The following is a 21,008-nucleotide window of genomic DNA, read 5'->3' as shown; positions in this document are numbered from 1 at the left end:
CCAGCACTTTGGGAGGCCGAGACGGGCGGATCACGAGGTCAGGAGATCGAGACCATCCTGGCTAACACGGTGAAACCCCGTCTCTACTAAAAATACAAAAAACTAGCCGGGCGAGGTGGCGGGCGCCTGTAGTTCCAGCTACTCAGGAGGCTGAGGCAGGAGAATGGCGCAAACCCGGGAGGCGGAGCTTGCAGTGAGCTGAGATCCGGCCACTGCACTCCAGCCTGGGCTACAGAGCAAGACTCCGTCTCAAAAAAAAAAAAAAAAAAAAAAAAGAAAAGACAAGACATGATTCACTTACTTAGGAAAAATGAAACTTTATTAGTACAAACATGAGAGCTACATACATTCTAAATCAAACAGTTGCAATTTATAATGCCAAGAACTAAATGTGAATCCTACTCAAGAATATGCTGATCTGGCTGGGCTTGGTGGCTCATGCCTGTAATCCCAGCACTTTCAGGCTGAGGCGGATGGATCACCTGAGGTCAGGAGTTTGAGACCAGCGTGGCCAACATGGTGAAACCCCATCTCTACTAAAAATACGCACCTGTAATCCCAGCTACTTGGGAGGCTGAGACAGAAGAATTGCTTGAAACAGGGAGGCAGAGGTTGTAGTGAGCCGAGATTGTGCCACCACACTCCAGCCTGGGTGACAAGGGTGAGACTCTGTGTCATATAAAAAAAAGAATATGCTGATCTGGTCATTTTGATTAAACGCTCAACTGTGATATCTGTTCTTTCTTCCATTTCAAAAATGAAGCTGGGCGCAATGGCTCATGCCTGTAATCCCAGCACTTTGGGAGGCTGAGGTGAACGTATCACTTGAGGTCAGGAGTTGGAGACCTGCTTGGCCAACATGGTAAACCCTGTCTCTACAAAAAATACAAAAATGAACTGGGTGTGGTGGCACACACCTGTAGTCTCAGCTCCTTAGGAGGCTAAGGCAGAAGGATTGCTTGAACCCAGGAGGCGGAGGGTGCAGTGACCCAAGAACACACCACTACACTCCAGCCTTGGCAACAGAGTGAGACACTATCTCGGGGAAAAAAAAAACAAAACTATTTCTCATCAGTCTTTGCTAAACAGCAGCTACTGCTATTCAATGGAGAAAGCGTCTACCTTTTTCCTTGCATTATTTCTACTATATAATCAGACACTAGCAACCTATTACTCTCTTCCCATTAATAACCTATGCCTTAAGATCACGGCATACTCTATTTCATGGTCAGTTGGTGGCAACTGAAGCACTGTGCACTTAGGTCGGGAGAAAGTGTGTTGACTGCAACAGTATGATGATGGTCATCAGAGTTTTATGTTACTCTGCCCACTTCTCCATGCTCTCTAAATCAGACAATATTTAATCTGAAAAGGCAATGTCCTTCTTCATCAGGAAACTGGATAGAAATAATCCTCAGCTAATGAATTCAGTCCTGTCATCCTACTGATTCTTTCCCAGGAACCACAGTGAATGGCCTGTATGGAAGGCACGTGAAGAGATTTTAAAGTCATAAAGTAGCCTTTTCTATGGACCCCAAATAATTGAATTTTTTGTAGCCTGAATAAAACTGGTCATTTACATACCGTTGCACCTTTGATATACATCATGTCATGAGAATCAACATATGTTGACTTAGCATTATTCTGCAGAATGCAATATCATAGATTAATATCAGAGAACTAGAGATTGAGTTCCTTCTTGTGTAAATCCTATCTGTGCTCTATAGTAACGGTCCTTGAATAATGACCCGAGTACACACAATCCATCTGTGTGGTTTCACCCTCCACAGTGATGTGGTGATGTCTAGTGATTTGGCAGGCCTTGATAAAGCCTGTGTCACACACATTTAATTTATGATTTCCAGTTAGTATGGACCCTCTGATGTTGATTAATGCTAGAATTCATGATGATGGTTTGCCATACACAGTTTGTAGGGACTCTCATGAATGAATTCTCTGATGCTGTGCAAGGTCGGAATTGTGACTAAAGACCTTAATGCACAGGGTGCATTTGTAAGGCTTCTCTCCAATATGAATTCTATGGTGATTGGTGAGGGAAGACTTGTGAGTGAAGATCTTGCCACATTCTTTACACTCATGAGATTTCTTCTCAGTATGGATTGCAAGATGGGCAGTAAGGCCTGAACACCCTCGAAATGCTTTGCCACATTTATTACATCTGTAAGGCCTCTCTCCAGTATGAATTATTTGATGTCTTGTAAGGTATGACGCTTGATTAAAGACCTTGCCACATTCATTACATTTGTAAGGCTTCTCTCCTGTATGAATTTTCTGATGGCATACGAGGTTTGAACTCCGACTGAAGACCTTGCCACATTTGTTACATTTGTAAGGCTTCTCTCCAGTATGAATTCTATGATGACTGGTTAGAGAAGACTTGTACCTGAAGACTTTGCCACATTCTTTACATTCGTAAGGTTTCTCTCCACTATGGATTAGAAAATGGGCAGTAAGGTCTGAAAACTCTCTAAACGCTGTGCCACATTTATTACATTTGTAAGGTTTCTCATCAGTATGAATTTTTCGATGTCGTATAAGGTCTGATTTCTGACTAAAGATCTTGCCACACTGATTGCATCCGTAAGGTCTCTCTCTAGTATGAATTCTCTGATGAGAGGTCAGTAAACACTTGCGCCCAAACACCTTGTCACATTCTTTACATTTGTAAGGTTTCCTTCCAGTGTGAATTAGCTGATGGGTTATGAGGCTGGAACGCACTGAAAATGCTTTGCCACATTCTTTACATTTGTAAGGTTTCTCACCAGTATGAACTGTTTGATGTTCTGCTAGATATGAATGGCGACTAAAGACCTTGCCACATTTATTACAACTGTAAGGTTTCTCTCCAGTATGAATTTTTTCATGTCGTACAAGGTGTGCAATTTGATTGAAGACCTTGTCACATTCATGACATTTGTAAGGCTTCTCTCCTGTATGAATTCTTTGATGTTGTGCAAGTTTTGAACTGCTTCGAAAGACCTTGTCACATTCATGACATTTGTAAGGTTTCTCTCCAGTATGAATTCTTTGATGTTGTGAAAGGTTTGAATTGCTACTAAAGAGCTTGCCACATTCATAACATTTGTAAGGCTTCTCTCCAGTATGCATTCTTCGATGTATCACAAGCTTTGAACTGCAACTAAAGACCTTGCCACATTCATTGCACTGGTAAGGATTATCTGCATTACGGATTACTTGATGGTTAGAAAGGCTTGCAGATGCTCTAAAGACTTGGCCAAGCTCATTACATTTATAAGCTTTTTCCCTAATGTGTGCTTTCTGTTTTTGTGGAAGTAATGGAGCATCATCAAAATTATTTCTATGTTTATTTAAAAGGTGGGATTTGACACTGGAAGAAATTTTTTCAAGCAGTGAAACTGAGGAGTTGTCATTGATGAGGTTTTCAATATGCTTAGACTCAGAAATTTTCCTTTCAGCTTGAAATAGCTGCAGATCATTCAGATGTAACTGAGAAGTGAATCCAAGTTGACTTTTACAAGGCTTGTTTCCTGCATTACTTCCCAATTTAGAGTTCCTCTCTAAAACAGAAAGAAAAGAATGGAACTTCAACCCATGATAATGGCATCTTTAGTGTCTGACAGAGGGTCCAGATTCTGCCTCACCTAACTCAGACATTGGTAGGAGTTTCAGCATATTGTGTATATCATGCTGGCAGTGCAGAAAAGAGAAGGAACTGAGGTGATGCACTGGAGCAGTGGGGAATCTGCAGGAGTCAAGAGAATTATGGGTAAATCTGAAAGAGATTATGAGCAGAGAAATACAACAGAAACTGAAAACTTCTGGGAAGAAGCAGGGATGAGCCTCTTAGGGAAAATCAGAAAGCCGAGAGCAGCTGCATAGACATTAATAATGGTACTTCCACAAACCAGAAAAATCACATCCCCAGAAAAGGACTGAGTGTTCCCACATGTAGGAAGCTAAAGGCCCAAGAGATGTGACCAACTCAGCATTCCACTGGAGAATATATGATCAAACAGCAAACTGTTTATCATGAATGCAGGATGTGGGCAAACTCAGGACTGTACCTGCCACCAGAAGATTTGCTGAAGGCAATCACTCCCTGGGGCCGTGCTCATTGAAATTATCTACTGGGACATCTAGAGCCTATTGTTTGAAGAATGCAGTATTGCAAGCCTGCTGCAAATTAAGCCACTGACCAATAATCACCACCCCCCTTTCCCTATCTCCTTTACCTAATAAAATGCAAAGGGCTCTAAAGCTCAGGGTCCTTGTTTAATAGAAGCCAGGAGCCCCCAACCCCTTCTTCCAAATATACTCCTTTGTCTTTTATTCTCACATTTGCCCCCTTTGTTCAGACCCCCAAGGTCTGTGCAGGTGGCAACTGGTGACCCAGAACAGGGACTCCAAGGATGTCTACAAGTGGCCTCCGAACACAGGACTTTGAGGACACAAAGAAGGTCCTGCTGGAGCAGAGGAACTGAAATTGACAAGGTGAACACGGAACCCTGGATGAGTATGCTGGCAGCAGATATAAGGTCAGTGCCCTAAAGAGGTACTAAGAGCGATACAAGGTCACTGCTCTAAAGTAGTGGGAACGGTAAGTTTTCTGAATCAGGGTAACATGGGGCAGAATTTCTCTGCTGAAGAAAAACAGTATGTGCAGTTGTTTAATCTATTGAGACAGTCTGGAGCTCAGGTTAATTCACAGACATTAAGCCTCTGTAGGAGATTATTATGCATAACCCATGGTTTCCACAGGCAGGCGCTCTTGATGTGGAAAACTAGCACAGAGCAGAAAGATTAAAAAAGGCTCATCATAAAGGTCTTAAAGTTTATTCTTCTGTCTTCTCCACGTGGAGTCTAGTTTGTACTGTTCTGCCATTATCTCATTATTCTGCTGGGCAGCAGGTTGAGTCTAAAAATCTAAATCTAGCCAGGCGCCGTGGCTCAAGCCTGTAATCCCAGCACTTTGGGAGGCCGAGATGGGCGGATCACAAGGTCAGGAGATCGAGACCATCCTGGCTAACATGGTGAAACCCCGTCTCTACTAAAAAAATACAAAAAACTAGCCGGGCGAGGTCGCGGGCATCTGTAGTCCCAGCAACTTGGGAGGCTGAGGCAGGAGAATGGCGTGAACCCGGGAGGTGGAGCTTGCAGTGAGCTGAGATCCGGCCACTGCACTCCAGCTTGGGTGACAGAGTGAGACTCCGTCTCAAAAAAATAAAAATAAAAATAAAATAAAAATAAAAATCTGAATCTGTTGTCCCACCCACAGATCCAATTGAAAATAAAAAACAGGAGAGGGAAGATAAAAATTGTTTTTTACCGCCCCCTCCAGTTGCAGGAACAACTGTACCACTTCCTTCGGGAGCAGAAATAGAGACCCCAGTACAAAGAATTTTACACTCTGCTGCCACAGCTGGAGAGCCCTTAGGACCTTGCACTTTTCCTGTTTCCATAAGGCCTGATCCAATCTGCACCAGTTTGTTCATGAAAATACCCTGCTAGAGTTTAGTTGTTGAAGGAATTAAAAACGACTGTAGTTAATAATGGAATACTGAACTCACTCACTTTAGGATTGCTAGAATCCGTATTCGGTGCTATGTGCCTTCTACTTTTTGATGTAAAACATTTTGGCTCAAACTTGTCTGCTAGTGCATATCTGACATGGAATTTAAACTAGCAAGAACTGCGCAGACCAAGCTAGACAGAATCTTGCCGCTTGTCAAGGAGACATTACAGAGGATATGCTATTGGGTAATGACCCTTATTCAGACCTGGAACATTAAATGGCACTCCCAGATCCTGCTTATCAGCAGTGTTCACAGGCTGCTAAATGCATATGGGTCACAATTCCAGAAGTGGGAGTCCCAGTACAATTCTTTTTGCATATCATGCAAGGGTTGTAGGAGCCCTATGCGCAATTTATTTCAAGATTACAAAAGGCAGTGAAGCGTCAAATTCCTCACACTGCTGCTGCCGAAATGTAAACCTTAACTTTAGCTTTTGAGAAGGCAAACATGGATTGCAAATGTGCACTGACACCTGTAAAGTGTACAAAAAACGTGGGAAACTTTCTCAGAGCTTGTCAGGATGTAGGAACTGAGCTTCATCACTCTTCAATGTTAGCTGAAGCATGGCTAATTTAGTACTTGACAAATCTAAAAGCAGCAAAGGATCAAACCCTAAAGTGGAAAAATGTTATACCTGCAGAAAAACCAGACATTGAAAAAAGGAATGCCGCCAGATTTCAGGACAGAAAGGACCTTACAATGCAGTGCCCCCATCCAGTGGAAAAAACGGCAGGACTCTGTCCTCACTGTAGCAAACGAAATCACTGGGCTAATCAGTGCCACTCAAGATTTCATCAGAATGGCACCCCGCCCCCCTAGGTTGGGAAACAAGAAGGGGGCCTGGACCCAGGCACCTCAAACAATGAGGTCATTCTCAGTTCAGACCACAACCCCATTTCAGGGGTGGGTCCCAGGAGAAACATTGATTCTCACCCCAGAAACACCAGGAAGTACAGGATTAGATCTCCCAGTCAGAGAAATAACAGTAGTTGGTGGAGACAAACCCACCAAAATTCCCACTGGCATTTGAGGACATTTACCAACAGGATACATGGGACTAATTTTAGGCAAAAGCCGCCTTAACTTGCAAGGCATCACTGTAGTCCCAGGACTGATTGACTCCGATTATGAAGGAGAAATTCAAGTAGTTTTAATGTTATAAGATCTTTGGGTTTTTGAACCGGGAGAATATACTGCTCAGCTATTGCTTAGTCCCTGCAAATTACACCTGTCTTCACAAAACGAGAAATGAGGAAATAAAGGCTTTGGGAGCACAATTACATGGGAAATCTATCCCAACCCACAGCCTCTAACAGACCCACCTGCGTAGTACAAATTAAAGGAAAGAAATTGTATGGGTGAATGGACACAGGAGCTGATGTGTCAGTAATATCCAGTAAAGACTGGCGCCCAGCATGGTCTCTGAGACTAACCTCCACATCCCTAGTGGGAGTAGGAGCAGCTAAAAGTGTTCAACAGAGTGCTGAGATTTTACCTTGTCTTGGTCCGGATGGACAAGCACGTACTTTCCAGCCTTATGTTGCAAATACAGCCATCAATTGACAGGGTCAAGACTTACAGCATGGGATATGAGACTTACGAATGAAAACTTTGGTAACCCAGGATTTAAAATGTTGAAGGACATGGGATATCAGAGTAGAAAAGGCTTAGGGAAATTCCTACAAGGAAACCCTAATCCGTTATCAATAACTGGAAAAACAGAAAAGGGCTAAGACGTCAGGATTTCTGACAGGGGTCATTGATATTTCTCCTCCGCCCACTGCCTTACCATTAGAATGGCTTAGTGACAAATCTGTGTAGGTGGATCGATGGCCCCTAACACAGGAGAAGCTAGATTGACTTCAACTGTTGGTAAAAGAACAATTGAACGCAGGACATATACAGCAGTCAGTCCCTGGAATTCACCAGTATTTGTTATTCCAAAGAAGTCTGGAAGATGGTGATTGGGGCATGATTTGAGAGCTATTAATGCACAAATTAAACCAATGGGTGCATTCCAGCAGGGTTTTACCTTCCCCGGCAGCCACAGACTGGCCTCCTGTAGTAATAGATTTCAAGGATTGTTTCTTTACCATTACACGAGAAGGATAAGCCTCAATTTGCCTTCTCTGTGCCTTCTGTTAATCATAGAGAACCTGTTTCTTGCTATCAATGGAAAGTTTTACTTCAAAGCTTGCTTAACAGTCCTACATTATGTCAGCATTTTGTGGGAAGAGCATTAGAGGAGCCTCAAAATATGTTTGCCACTGCGTATATCATTCATTTTATGGATGATATTCTTTTGGCCGCTCCTACAGATCAAATTTTACATCAATTATTCAGAGATGTAATGCAAGCTCTTGTTAAATGGAATCCCAAAATTGTTCCAGAGAAAGTGCAAATAACTTCCCCATACCATTATGAAGGAAATATTGTTACAGAGAGGAGTGTACAGCCTCAGAAAACAGTTCTTGGTAAAGACACATTATAGACTTTAAATGATTTTCAACAATTACTAGGAGATATTAATTGGCTACACCCAATGCTAGGTATTGCCACCAATCAACTTACACATCTTTACCAAACCCTGCAAGGAGATTCTTCCTTCAATTCCCCATGGCAATGAAGAGGCTGAAGAAGAATTATGGCTTGTAGAGCAAATGCTTCAGCAGAGAAATGCCTCCTGGCTACAGCTACAGAAACCTTTGCTTTTATTCTCCCTACCCCCTATTTCCTATAGAACTTTTAGGTAGGCCAATGCTTAGATAAATCTGTAACAGTAATACATAAACACAAAGGGGAAGACATAGGGAGCCGATGGCCCTAGAGACGTGACCAACTCAGCATTCCATTGGAGGCTTTATGACCAAACAGCAAACTATTTATCATGAATGCAGGATGTGGGCAAACTCATGACTGCGCCTGCCACCATAAGATTTGCTGAAAGCAATCATTCCCTGGTGCTGTGCTCATTACCTACTGGGACATCTTGAGCCTATTGTTTAAAGAATGCAGTCTTGTAAGCCTGCTGTAAATCAAGCCACTGACTGACAACCACTACCCCCTTCTCCCTCTATCCTTTACCCAATAAATTGTGAAGGGCTCTAAAGCTCAGGGCCCTTGTTTACTAGAAGCAAGGAGCCCCTTGACCTTTTCTTCCAAATATACTCTATTGTCTTTGTCTTTTATTCCCACATTTGCTCCCTTTGTTCAGTCCCCCAAGGTCCATGCAGGTGGCACCCACATCCTTTACAACAGGTTGATTTGTAAAGGTCTCACCCTGTACAATTCTTAGACAAAGGAACTGGAACAGTCAGTGCAGTGGCTCATGCCTGTAATCCCAGCACTTTGGGAAACCAAGGCAGGCTGGACAACTTGAGGTCAGTAGTTAGAGACCCGGCTGGGCATGGTGGCTGATGTCTATAATCCCAGCACTTTTGGAGGCAGAGATGAGTGGATCACCTGAGGTCAGGAGTTCGAGACCAGCCTGACCAATAAGGTGAAACCCCGTCTCTACTAAAAATACAAAAATTAGCCAGGCATGGTGGTGTGCGCCCAGAGTCTCAGCTACTCAGGAGGCTGAGACAAGACAATTACTTGAATCTGGGAGGTGGAGGTTGAAGTGAGCCAAGATCACACCACTGCACTCCAGTCTGGGCAACAAAGACTCTGTGTCAAACAAGAAGAAAAAAAAAAAAAAAAAAAAAAAAAAAAGAACTGGAAGAAGTGGTTGTTTTAGCAAACCTAAAACAAAAATTACAAGGCCTACATAAGGACATGGAAATATGGCTAAAATTATAATTAAAAAAAATTTGTTTCCACAAACCCGACCTAGAAAAAGGCAGCTTTCTGATTACTTGACAAACTGAAAGCAACTTTTTTTTTTTTTTTGAGACGGAGTCTCACTCTGTCGCCCAGGCTGGAGTGCAATGGTGCAAGTTCTGCCTCCTCCCAGGTTCAAGCCATTCTCCTGCCTCAGCCTCCCTAGAAGCTGGGACTACAGGCGCCCGCCACCACACCCAGCTAATTTTTTTTTTTTTGTATTTTTAGTAGAGACGGGGTTTCACCGTGTTCGCCAGGATGGTCTTGATCTCCTGACCTCATGATCCGCCCGCCTCGGCCTTCCAAAGTGCTGGGATTACAGGCTTGAGCCACCGCGCCCAGCCGAAAGCAACTGTCTTAAGATGCTTAACGAGCTAAAACATAAATGAGATAGACAACTAAATGAAATCAGGAAAACAATGCATGAAAAAGAGACTATCATGGCAGGTGCCTGTAATCCCAGCTGCCTGTGAGGCTGATGCAGGAGAATCGCTTAAACCCAGGATAGGGAGGTTGCAGTGAGCCAATATCATGCCATTGCACTCCAGCCTGGGCAACAAGAGTGAAACGCCATCTCAAAAAAAGAAAGAGAAACTTGACCATTCTAACTAAAATTAACCCAAATACATTCACACAGAGACATACTATAAAGTAATTATCAAAAGTCAAAAAAAGACAAAGACAAAATATTGACAGTAGCAACAAAAAAGAGACTTGTCAGACAATAGGAAACTGTCAGATTATATGTATTTTCCAGCAGACATCTTCAGGCTAGAAGGCAGTGAGGTGACATACCGACAGTGCTTAAAGAAAAACAGGCAAAAACAGCAATGAAGAATATTACACTTAGCAAATCTCACCTGCAAAAATAAAGGCGAATTTTAGACTTTCCTAAAGAAAGCCTGAGGAAGTTAATTAGTATTCTAGACCTGTCCAAGAAGAAATGCTGAAACGAGGATTCAAGATGAAATGAAAGCACTCTGGATAGGATCTTTAACCCAAACGAAAATATAAAGGTCATCATAGGCAGGGCGCGGTGGCTCATGCCTGTAATCCCAGCAATTTGGGAGGCCGAGGTGGGTGGATCACCTGAGGTCAGGAGCTCGAGACGAGCCTGGCCAACATGGTGAACCCCGTTTCTCCTAAAAATACAAAAACTAGCTGGGCATGGTGTCTGTAATCCCAGCTACTCGGGCGGCTGTGGCAGGAGAATCACTTGAACCCAGGAGGCAGAGGTTGCAGTGAGCCAAGATCCTCCCATTGCATGCCAGCCTGGGCAACAGAGAGAAACTCCATCCCCTAAAAATAAAAATAAAAAGCTCATCATAAAAGGTCAACAAATGATCAAATACAGAAACATGTATTGTTGCACATTTCATTTGTAGCTTGACTTTTAATTCTTTCCTACAATTTAAAAGACACAATCAGGCCAGGTACAGTGGCTCATGCCTGTAATTCCAGCACTTTGGGAGGCCAAGGCAGGTGGATCACTTGAGGTCAGGAATTGGAGAGCAGCCTGGCAAACATGGAAAAAACCTGTCTCTACTAAAAATACAAAAATTAGCTGGGGATGGGGATGGGTGCCTGTAATCCCAGCTACTCAGGAGGCTGAGGCAGGAGAATCACTTGGACCAGGGAGGCAGAGGCTGTAATGAGCCGAGATCAGCCTAGGAGATAGAAGGAGACTCCATCTCAAAAAAAAAAAAAAAGAAACCACTCTCATTTAAACAGCATTAAAAACATATGTTAATGGGAACATAAAATATATAGGATTAATTTCTGCCAGTAATAACAGAAAGCGAGAACACAGTTGTTAAGCAGAGCTTTGGGTACCTAATCAAAGATAAGCTGTTAACATTTAAAATAGAATGTTTTGGGCTGGGTGAAGTGGCTCACACCTGTAATCCCAAGCACTTTGGGAGGCTAAGGGAGGATAATCACATAAGGCCAGGAGTTCGAGACCAGCCTGCCCAACATGGAAAAATCCCATCTCTATTCAAAGTACAAAAATTAGCCAGGCGTGGTGGTGCACGGCTGTAATCCTAGCTACTCCGGAGGTGGAGGCATGTAATGTTGAAATTAACAAAAGAAAAAAAATGTATTTTTTTTTTTTTTGAGACAGGGTCTCACTCCATCACCCAAGCCAGGGTGCAATGGCGTAATCTTGGCTCACTGCAACCTCTGCCTCCTGGATTCCAGCGATTCTCCTGCCTGAGCCTCCTGAGTAGCTGGGATTACAGGCACCTGCCACCACACCCAGTTGATTTTTGTTATTTTAGCAGAGGCAGCGTTTCACCATTATTGGCCAGACTGGTCTTGAACTCCTAGCCTTAAGTGATCTGCCTGCCTCGGCCTCCCAAAGTGCTGGGATTACAGGCATGAGACACCGTGCCCAGACAAAAGAAGAAAAATTTAAAGATCCACAAATATGTGTCAATTAAACAACACACTTTGCTGGTTACAGTGGCTCACACCTATAATCCCAACACTTTCGGAAGCTGAGGCAGGCAGACTGCTTGAGCCCAGGAGTTCAAGACCAGCCTGGGTAACATGGTGAAACCCCATCTCCACAGAAAATACAAAAAATTAGCCAGGCATGGTGCCGTACACCTGTAGTCCCCGCTATTCAGGAGGCTGAGGTGGGAGAATCACTTAAGCCCAGGAAGTCCAGGATGCAGCAAGCCGTAATCGCGCCACTACACTCTGGCCTGGGCGACCCAAGAGAGATCCTATCTCCAAGAAGAAATAGGAAAATAAAGAAAAATATCTGTTCAGAACTCACAAGATTTCAACTTTTGTTTTCCCACAGAATTCTCCCATTTGCAGGGAGTTTCCCAAATACTATGTAATAGGGTGGCTTTGCAGGGCACAGTGGCTCCTGGCTGTAATCCCAACACTTTGGAAGAGCAAGCCAGAGGGATCCCTTAAGTCCAGGAATTCAAGGCTGCAGTGAGCTATGATTGCCACTGCTCTAGCCTGGATGAGAGAGTGAGAGCCTGTCTCAAAAAATAAAAAATATGGGGCCTCCACTCTGCCCACCCGAGCTCTCACCTGTGTTCACACCTTTGATGCATTCCCTGCCATCTGGATTGTTTGCTATTTTCTCTTCACTCTGCAGAATCCAGGGATCTTTCTTTTGCTCTAACGTGGAGATAACACTCAGGTCAGGCAGACAGATTCCTATTTATAAAAGAAAGAATAAATGTGTGCTGTGGCATCTCCCAAGTCCAAGCTCTATATTTAGGGAGGAGAGAGGATATTACTAATAAGTCAAAAATAGTATTTAGGCCGGGCGCGGTGGCTCAAGCCTGTAATCCCAGCACTTTGGGAGGCCGAGACAGGCAGATCACAAGGTCAGGAGATCGAGACCATCCTGGCTAACACGGTGAAACCCCGTCTCTACTAAAAAAATACAAAAAAAACTAGCCGGGCAAGGTGGCGGGCGCCTGTAGTCCCAGCTATTCAGGAGGCTGAGGCAGGAGAATGGCATAAACCCGGGAGGCTGAGCTTGCAGTGAGCCGACATCCGGCCACTGCACTCCAGCCTGGGCGATAGAGCGAGACTCCGTCACACACACACAAAAAAAAATATTTCACAAATTCATCTACTGACTGCCTCTTTCTGAGTGCTTAGGGAATATTGTAACATGCAGACATAGATCCCCCTTCCAAGAACTACAGAATCAAAAGCACAGGGCTAGAAAACAGGAAATTGGATATTTTTAAAGTTTGTCATAAGGTTTCATGCATACTTCAGCCCTGGTGCCACCAATGATGAATCGTGAAGGCAGGAGAACACCTGAAAAAAGGGGACATTTCAAGTCCGGAAAGTGTAATAGAGCTTTTCAATTCTGAGTCAACGAGGGTTCAATCTCAGTCAAGCAATGCAGGAGCTTCCAAGAGGCACACACGACACCAAGGCAGAGATCCACCAGGGCAGATCCCAGCTTCTGAAACGACATTATCCTCACCCAGGGAGACCAGGTTCCTATAGTTCTCCAACATCACGTCCCTGTACAGAGTCCTCTGAGCAGGCTCCAGGCATTTCCACTCCTCCTGAGAGAATTCTATAGCCACGTCCATGAATTTCAGGGGTCCCTAAAAGAAAATCCACATTTCAGCAACAGGGTATGCAGGCAGTACTCACCGCCACACAGAACGGGAAGACAGTTGTTCAGGATTGACTCCACTGATGTGAGCACTGTGAAAAATCCGTATTAAGGTACGCTTGAGCCAGTTCTGTGTAATTGTTGTTTTATTACACTTCTCCATAAGAAATTAAGGCATTCTTTAAATCAGTGTAGATGTCTCATTTTTGAACAATACAAACAAAAATTTAATCCAGGGTGATCTCTATAGGAGTGTTAGGTGCTTTTAGACACCAAGTGATATCCAGTATCTACCTGAGATGCAATTCAAGTGGTATCTTCAGAGATCACGATGTCTACAGTGGTTCTGTATTTTTTCTGAGACAGGGTGTCACTCTGTCACCCACTGGAGTGCAGTGGCACAATCTTGACTCACTGCAACCTCTGCCTCCCAAATGCAAGTGATCCTCCAACCTCAGCCTCTGGAGTAGCCAGGACTACAGGTTCATGACACCATGCCTGGCTTATTTTTGTATTTTTTAATAAATATGGTGTCTCACCATGTTGCCCAGGCTGGTCTTGAGCTCCTAAGCTCAAGCCATCCTCCCACCTTGGCCTCCCAAAGTCCTGAGACAGGGATGAGCCACCGCACCCAACCTACAACCTACTGTAGTTTTGGGCTTGTTTGTTTGTTTGAGACGGTGTTTTGCTCTTTTTGCCCAGGCTGGAGTGCAATGGCGTGATATCGGCTCACTGCAACCTCCACCTCCCAGGTTCAAGTGATTCTCCTGCCTCAGCCTCCCATGTAGCTGGGATTACAGGTACCTGCCACCACGACCGGCTAATTTTTTGTATTTTTAGTAGAGATGGGGTTTCACCATGTTGGCCAGGATGGTCTCGATCTCTTGACCTTCTGATCTGCCCGCCTTGGCCTCCCAAATTGCTGGGATTACAGATGTCAGCCACCATGCCCGGCCCCAACCTACTGTAGTTTTTAAGAATGGACAAAATCTTGGCCAGGTACAGTGGCTCATGCCTGTAATCCCAGCACTTTGGGAGGCCAAGGCAGGTGGATCACCTGAGGTCAGGAGTTCAAGACCAGCCTGGCCAACATGGTAAAACCCTGTCTCTACTAAAAATAGAAAAAACTTAGCCAGGTGTGGTGGTGAGAGCCTGTAATCCTAGCTACTCAGGAGGCTGAGACAGGAGAATCTCTTGAACCTGGGAGACGGAGTCTGCAGTGAGCTGAGATCATGCCACTGCACTCCAGCCTGGGCAACAGACAAGAGTAACACTCTGACTCAAAAAAACAAATAAATAAAATAAAAAATGGTCAAAATCTGAAAGCTGTGATAACAATAGCAATGGCTGAATGGAACATTTTCCATGTGATAGGCACTATTCTAAATGCTTTACATGAACTGGAGGATCACAAGGCAGGCGGATCACAAGGTCAAGAGATTGAGAGCATCCTGGCCAACATGGTGAAACTCAGTCTCTGCTAAAAATACAAAAATTAGCTGGGTGTGGTAGCACACACCTGTAATCCCAGCTACTTGGGAGGCTGAGGCAGGAGAATTGCATGAACCTGGGAGGCGGAGGTTGCAGTGAGCCATGATCTCGCCACTGCACTCCAGAATGGGTGATAGAGCAAGACTCCATCTAAAAAAAACAACAAAAAAAAGAAAGAATGGTCTGTTCCTATCTTACTGAAGAGACAACTCTTTCACATATATTCTAGAAAACTCCCCCCAGGAGTCAGGACTAAAAATGGCAGTGTAAGCACCGGATCCCAGGTGTCTGGACATTAGAATCAAACCTAAAGAATCAAACAGTTAAGTAACAGATAGCATCAAAAGAAAATTGACATTTACCTAATTCAGTAAACTTAAAATAAGTTCAAGGATTAAAAACACCAAACTGGGCCGGGCGCGGTGGCTCAAGCCTGTAATCCCAGCACTTTGGGAGGCCGAGACGGGCGGATCACGAGGTCAGGAGATCGAGACCATCCTGGCTAACACGGTGAAACCCCATCTCTACTAAAAAATACAAAAATAAAAAAAACTAGCCGGGCGAGGTGGCGGGCGCCTGTAGTCCCGGCTACTCGGGAGGCTGAGGCAGGAGAATGGCGGGAACCCGGGAGGCGGAGCTTGCAGTGAGCTGAGATCCGGCCACAGCACTCCAGCCTGGGTGACAGAGCGAGACTCCGTCTCAAAAAAAAAAAAAAAAAAAAAAAAAAGAAAAACGAAAGAAAGGAACTTGAAACTATGACACGCAGCTTCTCTAATTCTAGTCCACAGAACGCTGACAGTGCATCCAGATGTGATCCCTTAACAATCCCGCTGCCCAGCAGCACTGACACCATGGGACCCATACCCCATATCCATCCATGTCTGGGTGTGAGCCCTTCCCAGGACCATGCCCAGTGCAGGCTCTTTCCAAGTTCGTGTCACTGGGTCACAGTGAACTGAAATCTCAAGCGGAAATGAAGGACTGGAAGAAGCCATGGGTAAGTGCCAGCAAACGTGTCAGGCAGGATGCTTCAGAGTCAAAGATTAGCAACTCCAAGGCCTGGCATTTTAGGAAGAAACAGAGACAGAACAATCCACTGAGAATATTACCTTACCTGAGTAAGGGCCATTCCTGACTCCTTCTCTTTCATTTTCCGAGTTGCTTCCTTGCATAATATGTCTCTTTGGAAGTGAATCCTGAATGCCAAAATACGCTGTTTAGGGCTTAGAATCAACATACATCCTTCCTGTGTCATAGCTACACAAAAAGGGAAGACCTCCCCCTGAGGTAATCCTCAAACTGTGACTTTCTACATAGGCCTGATTTAGCCTAACTCAGCAAACAGATGTTAACCATTTTGGAATTCACCCACCATGTAGTTAAGGTACCTCATCTGTTGAGTGGATTCCCTCTGAGATTTCTCCACTTTATTCTCCCTTTCTTAAAATTTGTGAACCTAAAAAAAAAAATAAATAAATAAAAATAAAAATAAATTCTTCATGTGGCAATAAACTGTGTGATTCCTACAATCATACTTCGATCAAGCACTTATTTTAAAAATACAAAATGCTCTCGAAAAAGGAAAGGGGGCTGTCTAGTTGCAGTAGAGGGAGCGGGAAGAACAGAGGCAGGAGATGAGGTCAGAGAGGTCCTGGGGAAGCAGATCAGGCAGGGTTGAGCTCTTCAAATATTTTCTCCCACACATCAAAAGAAATTTTGAAACAATCGATTTCCTCAATCATTTTAAGTAAACATGTCATTTATTCTTTACCTTAGAAATTAAAACATAAGGCCGGGCGCGGTGGCTCAAGCCTGTAATCCCAGCACTTTGGGAGGCCGAGGCGGGTGGATCACGAGGTCAGGAGATTGAGACTATCCTGGCTAACATGGTGAAACCCCGTCTCTACTAAAAATACAAAAAACTAGCCGGGCGTGGTGGCAGGCGCCTGTAGTCTCAGCTACTTGGGAGGCTGAGGCGGGAGAATGGCGTGAACCCGGGAGGCGGAGCTTGCAGTGAGCCGAGATTCGGCCACTGCACTCCAGCCTGGGAGACACAGCGAGACTCCGTCTCAAAAAAAAAAAAAAGAAAGAAATTAAAACATAAATAGTATCTCATATATTTTAAGCACATTTTGACAGGTTTAGTTAACCCCCAGAAAGTACAAGGCATCCGTCATCTGAGCTACGCAGCACTGTAGGGAGAACACGTTTGAGGGAGTTCAGGAGGTCTCTTTTGGACACGTAGAGGTGGAGATCCCTGTGGATGTCCCAGCAGAGATGTTGAGAACACCACTGGATACAGGATTTTGGAATTCAGGGGACCGGGGTGGGTGGTGAGGGAAAATGGAGACATGGTGGTGGTGTTTAAAGCCATAGATGAGATCAAAAGGAAAAGCAGAGGGTGTGGGCAGACAGAACAGGTTTAACGACTAAACTGGGTGACATTTCCATATTCAGAGAAGACACTTCAGAAGACACCAGCAGAGGTAACTGGTAAGATACTACAGTGATGAGAAAAATTTTAAACAGATTTTTAAAAATATGAGCAGTATCTTCAAAGCTGAGAAAAAATAGAGTGATCAGCTGTGAAACATGCTGCTGACAGAAAAAGACAGATGAGGACGGAAAATTCAAAGTCGGATTTAAGCAGGGTACAGGGGCTCGTGCCTCTAATCCCAGCACGCTGGGACTTGTTTGCAGGATGGCTAGAAGTCAGAAGTTCAAGACCAGCCTGGGCAATGTAGTAAGACTCTGTCTCTAAAAAAAATTTTTTTAATCAGCCAGGTAGAGGGACAGGCCCATAGTCCTTCTACTCCAGAGGCTGAGATGGGAGGATTGCTGGAGCCCAGGGGTTTGAGGTTATGGTGAACTATGACTGTGCCACTGCATGCCAGCTTGGGTGACACAGCAAGACTTTGTCTCTAAAAATTAAATGAAAAAATAACTAGATTTAGAAACAGAGAAGTCACTGGTGACTCAGATAAAAAAAAGGAGCAGAGGAGTGGTTCATGTCAAAACCTGATTGGATGCGGTCAAGCACGAAGTGGAGGAAAGAGTGAGAGACAGCGTAAACAAGATTTTGGTATATTGTGCTCTTACATGGAGCACAGAAGAGGCAGACTTACTGCAAGTAAAAATGTAGCTAATACTTTGTTTTTTCTTTTGAGGATGAAATAGTGGGAAAAATAAAGGTATGTGCGTATGTTTTAATGGGCAACAGCTCCATCTGGGTACAATGACCAAAATAATTCCCTTGAAATAAAAATTGATGACACTGTGGAGGAGGGGTGCCATGGCATCAGGAGAGTGTGCATGGGGCTGGCCTCTGGCACACAGTCTCAGCGTCAGCAGCAGCCAGGAGCAGGGACAGACAATTCCCAGTCACTACTGAGTAAGAACACAGTCCTAGAGACAGGTGGGTGGGCCTATTGGAAAATTCCTGCCCTTACTGTTTGAGACAGGAAAAAAAACCACAGTTTTTACTACTCTCACACCCAAGAGAATACCTCACCTCTCGTGATCAAAATGTGTGTGTGACTGTTCCTACACTAACCAGTTAAACTGAGTAAAATTACAGAACACCCAGGTGCTGTCTGATGAAGAACTGCTTGTTGGTGACAAGTAATTCCCATATGATTTTGGTGAGCAGAGATGAGGCATTCTGGGTGCCGTGCTCTGTATTGTATTCACTGTGAGCACAAAAACCACTTTAGTTTTTCCTATCTTATACACTCGCTCACGCCCTAGTCCATCCAAAGAAAAGAGAAGAGAGTGAACCACACCTGAAAGAGCCAAGTCACCGCCCCCTAGCAGAATACAGATTACAAGCGGAAGCTAACCTCTGATGCCAGGAATTATAAAACGCACATGCCTTAGAAATAGTGTTCCAATTCTCATCTTCATCTGTGGTTATTATTATTATTATTATTTTTTTTTTTTTGAGACGGAGTCTCGCTGTGTCACCCAGGCTGGAGTGCAGTGGTGCGATCTCGGCTCACTGCAAGCTCTGCCTCCCGGGTTTACGCCATTCTCCTGCCTCAGCCTCCGAGTAGCTGGGACTACAGGCGCCCGCCACCACGCCCGGCTAGTTTTTTGTATTTTTAGTAGAGACGGGGTTTCACCATGTTAGCCAGGATGGTCTCGATCTCCTGACTTCGTGATCCACCCGCCTCGGCCTCCCAAAGTACTGGGATTACAGGCTTCAGCCACCGCGCCCGGCCTTATTTTTTTTTTTTGAGATGGAGTCTTGCTCTGTCACCTAACCTGGAGTGCAGTGACGCAATCTCAGCTCACTGCAACCTCTGCCTCCCAGGATTAAGCAATTCTCCTGCCTCAGCCTCCTGAGTAGCTGGGATTACAGGCCCAGGCCACCAGGCCCAGCTAATTTTTGTATTTTTACTAGAGACAGGGTTTCACCATGTTGGCCAGACTGGTCTCACTCAACTCCTGACCTCAAGTGATCTGCCCACCTCAGCCTCCCAAAGTACTGGTATTACACGTGTTAGCCACAGCCCCTAGCCTCATGTATTTTAAACAGATTTTATATTATAGAGAAATTAATACGTCACAATTCAATCATAATTTCCAATCAACTCACCACTCATCTGTAACCAGTGTCCCCCTTTCCTCACTACTGTTTCCCTCCCTCATTCTGTACATATCTCTCATTCTCATCTTTTTTCCCTAGCTGTTTTTTTCCTCTTTATTTTTCCCTAGGATTGTGTTCATCTTGAGTCCCTCCTCTTCTCTTTGTCCCATTCTTCTTTCTATTCTTTCTCTCTCGCCTGTTCTGATCCATTTTTACAACTTGTTTCACCTCTTGATTCCTCTTTCTGCCCAATCTTTCACTGTCCCTAATCTCCATATATTTCTGCCTCTTTCCTCCCACATTTTGGCTCCCCTTGGGCTCTCCCTGTTAAATTCAATCTTCGATGTTACACAACCCTGTCCCCACTCTCTGGCACCCTCAGATCCCAGGCCTCCCCCTGCTGTGGTTCTCCCTCTGTTCTCCTTGTGACCAGCTGCCCGCTCTGGCTGTCCCAGCGCCACGCTGCTCTATCTGACCTGGCTCCAAATCCCTCCTCCTCTCCCCCACTCTCTGTCTGAGAAGCCTTCCCTATCTTGTTGAACTTCATCTTTCTACAGACCCAGGTTTGTCTATCTTTTTAGTTACTTTTCTCCCCCTGCTTTTTTCTCGGCACCTTCTTTCACTGTGCCGCCGCGAACCCCTCACTCACCTTCTACTTTGCCGTCTGTCAATGGTTCTCTCATTCTTCATTTCTCTTTCAAAATTTCTCTATTTCCTCTGACTCGTTCCCATCTCTTTTTCTCCACACATTCACAGGGAGGGTATTGGAATAAGATGCCCATCTCCGGAAAAGCTCATTTTCGGTGGGCTGGAAGCTGGCTCGAGAGAACACTGGATGTCAGGAGACTGAAGTCACTCCCCACATTCGGGGTCAGGAGAACCAGTGGCTGGGAAAGGGAGGCCTGGGGAACAGAGGGTCCAGATTAAGGAGGAAAAAGGCAAGAGTGGGTCAGAAGAGGGGTGGAGTCTGCAGAAACCAGGTCCGGGCAGAGGACGCGGCCTCTCGTGCCCCGTTGGGGCGCTGAGCTCCAGCGGGCAAGAAGGGTGAGGCTGGGGGAACGGACAGTGAGGATTTTACATGGTGCGGGGCGTGTGTAGGGGTTACTAAAGGACTTGAAGCAGGAAAAGCCCACGATAGGAGGTGTCTACGTGGGCATATGACAAAAAGACCGGGCACAGGACCAGCCTCCAAGCGATTTTAACACGCACAAAGCGACTCCCAGACTCTCAAAGGACATCTGAATTTACTTGGGATGGGGGAAGCAGTGCCGCGATTTCAAGGTCTGCACGCCCCTAAGATTCCGGGTATAGAAGCGCAGGAGAACGGGGTAGCCTAGATTTAATAGGGACAAAAGGAAACTCACGCGCTCCTACGAAACAGTTCCTCCACGCGATGGGCTTCCGGGTCTACCGGAAACTGCGC

At 44.8% G+C, this 21,008-nt stretch overlaps 1 protein-coding gene across 21 annotated transcripts; it reads right to left on the bottom strand.

The window, feature by feature from the left end:
* Positions 1-301: 301 nt before the first annotated feature.
* On the bottom strand, positions 302-20,994 carry ZNF528 (zinc finger protein 528). Of its 21 annotated transcripts, none has more exons than XM_065535840.2 (7): positions 20,834-20,994; positions 20,235-20,487; positions 16,386-16,453; positions 16,112-16,193; positions 13,369-13,495; positions 12,450-12,578; positions 302-3,560 (listed from the first exon to the last, which is right to left on the bottom strand). In XM_065535840.2, exons 3-7 carry the CDS (start codon positions 16,388-16,390, stop codon positions 1,942-1,944), a joined length of 1,962 nt encoding a protein of 653 aa, XP_065391912.1. In that variant the 5' UTR covers positions 16,391-16,453; positions 20,235-20,487; positions 20,834-20,994; the 3' UTR covers positions 302-1,941. The 21 variants fall into 21 exon arrangements, with proteins under 21 accessions (XP_065391912.1, XP_065391914.1, XP_005590247.3 ...); XM_065535842.2 differs by having other exon boundaries at positions 20,235-20,400; XM_005590190.5 differs by having other exon boundaries at positions 16,370-16,453; positions 20,950-20,994.
* Positions 20,995-21,008: the final 14 nt, after the last annotated feature.

The sequence above is a fragment of the Macaca fascicularis genome, chromosome 19 (genome assembly GCF_037993035.2).
Source record: "Macaca fascicularis isolate 582-1 chromosome 19, T2T-MFA8v1.1".
Lineage (NCBI taxonomy): Eukaryota > Metazoa > Chordata > Mammalia > Primates > Cercopithecidae > Macaca > Macaca fascicularis.
This window is presented reverse-complemented; position numbering and strand designations above follow the sequence as displayed.

Coding starts and splice junctions, on each gene's coding strand:
- ZNF528 (XM_065535840.2), bottom strand. Junction 13,496..16,111: donor CAGGAATGGCCCTTACTCAG/GTAAGGTAATAT, acceptor ATTTTCTTTTAG/GGACCCCTGAAATTCATGGA. Junction 12,579..13,368: donor TAGGAACCTGGTCTCCCTGG/GTGAGGATAATG, acceptor TTTTATAAATAG/GAATCTGTCTGCCTGACCTG.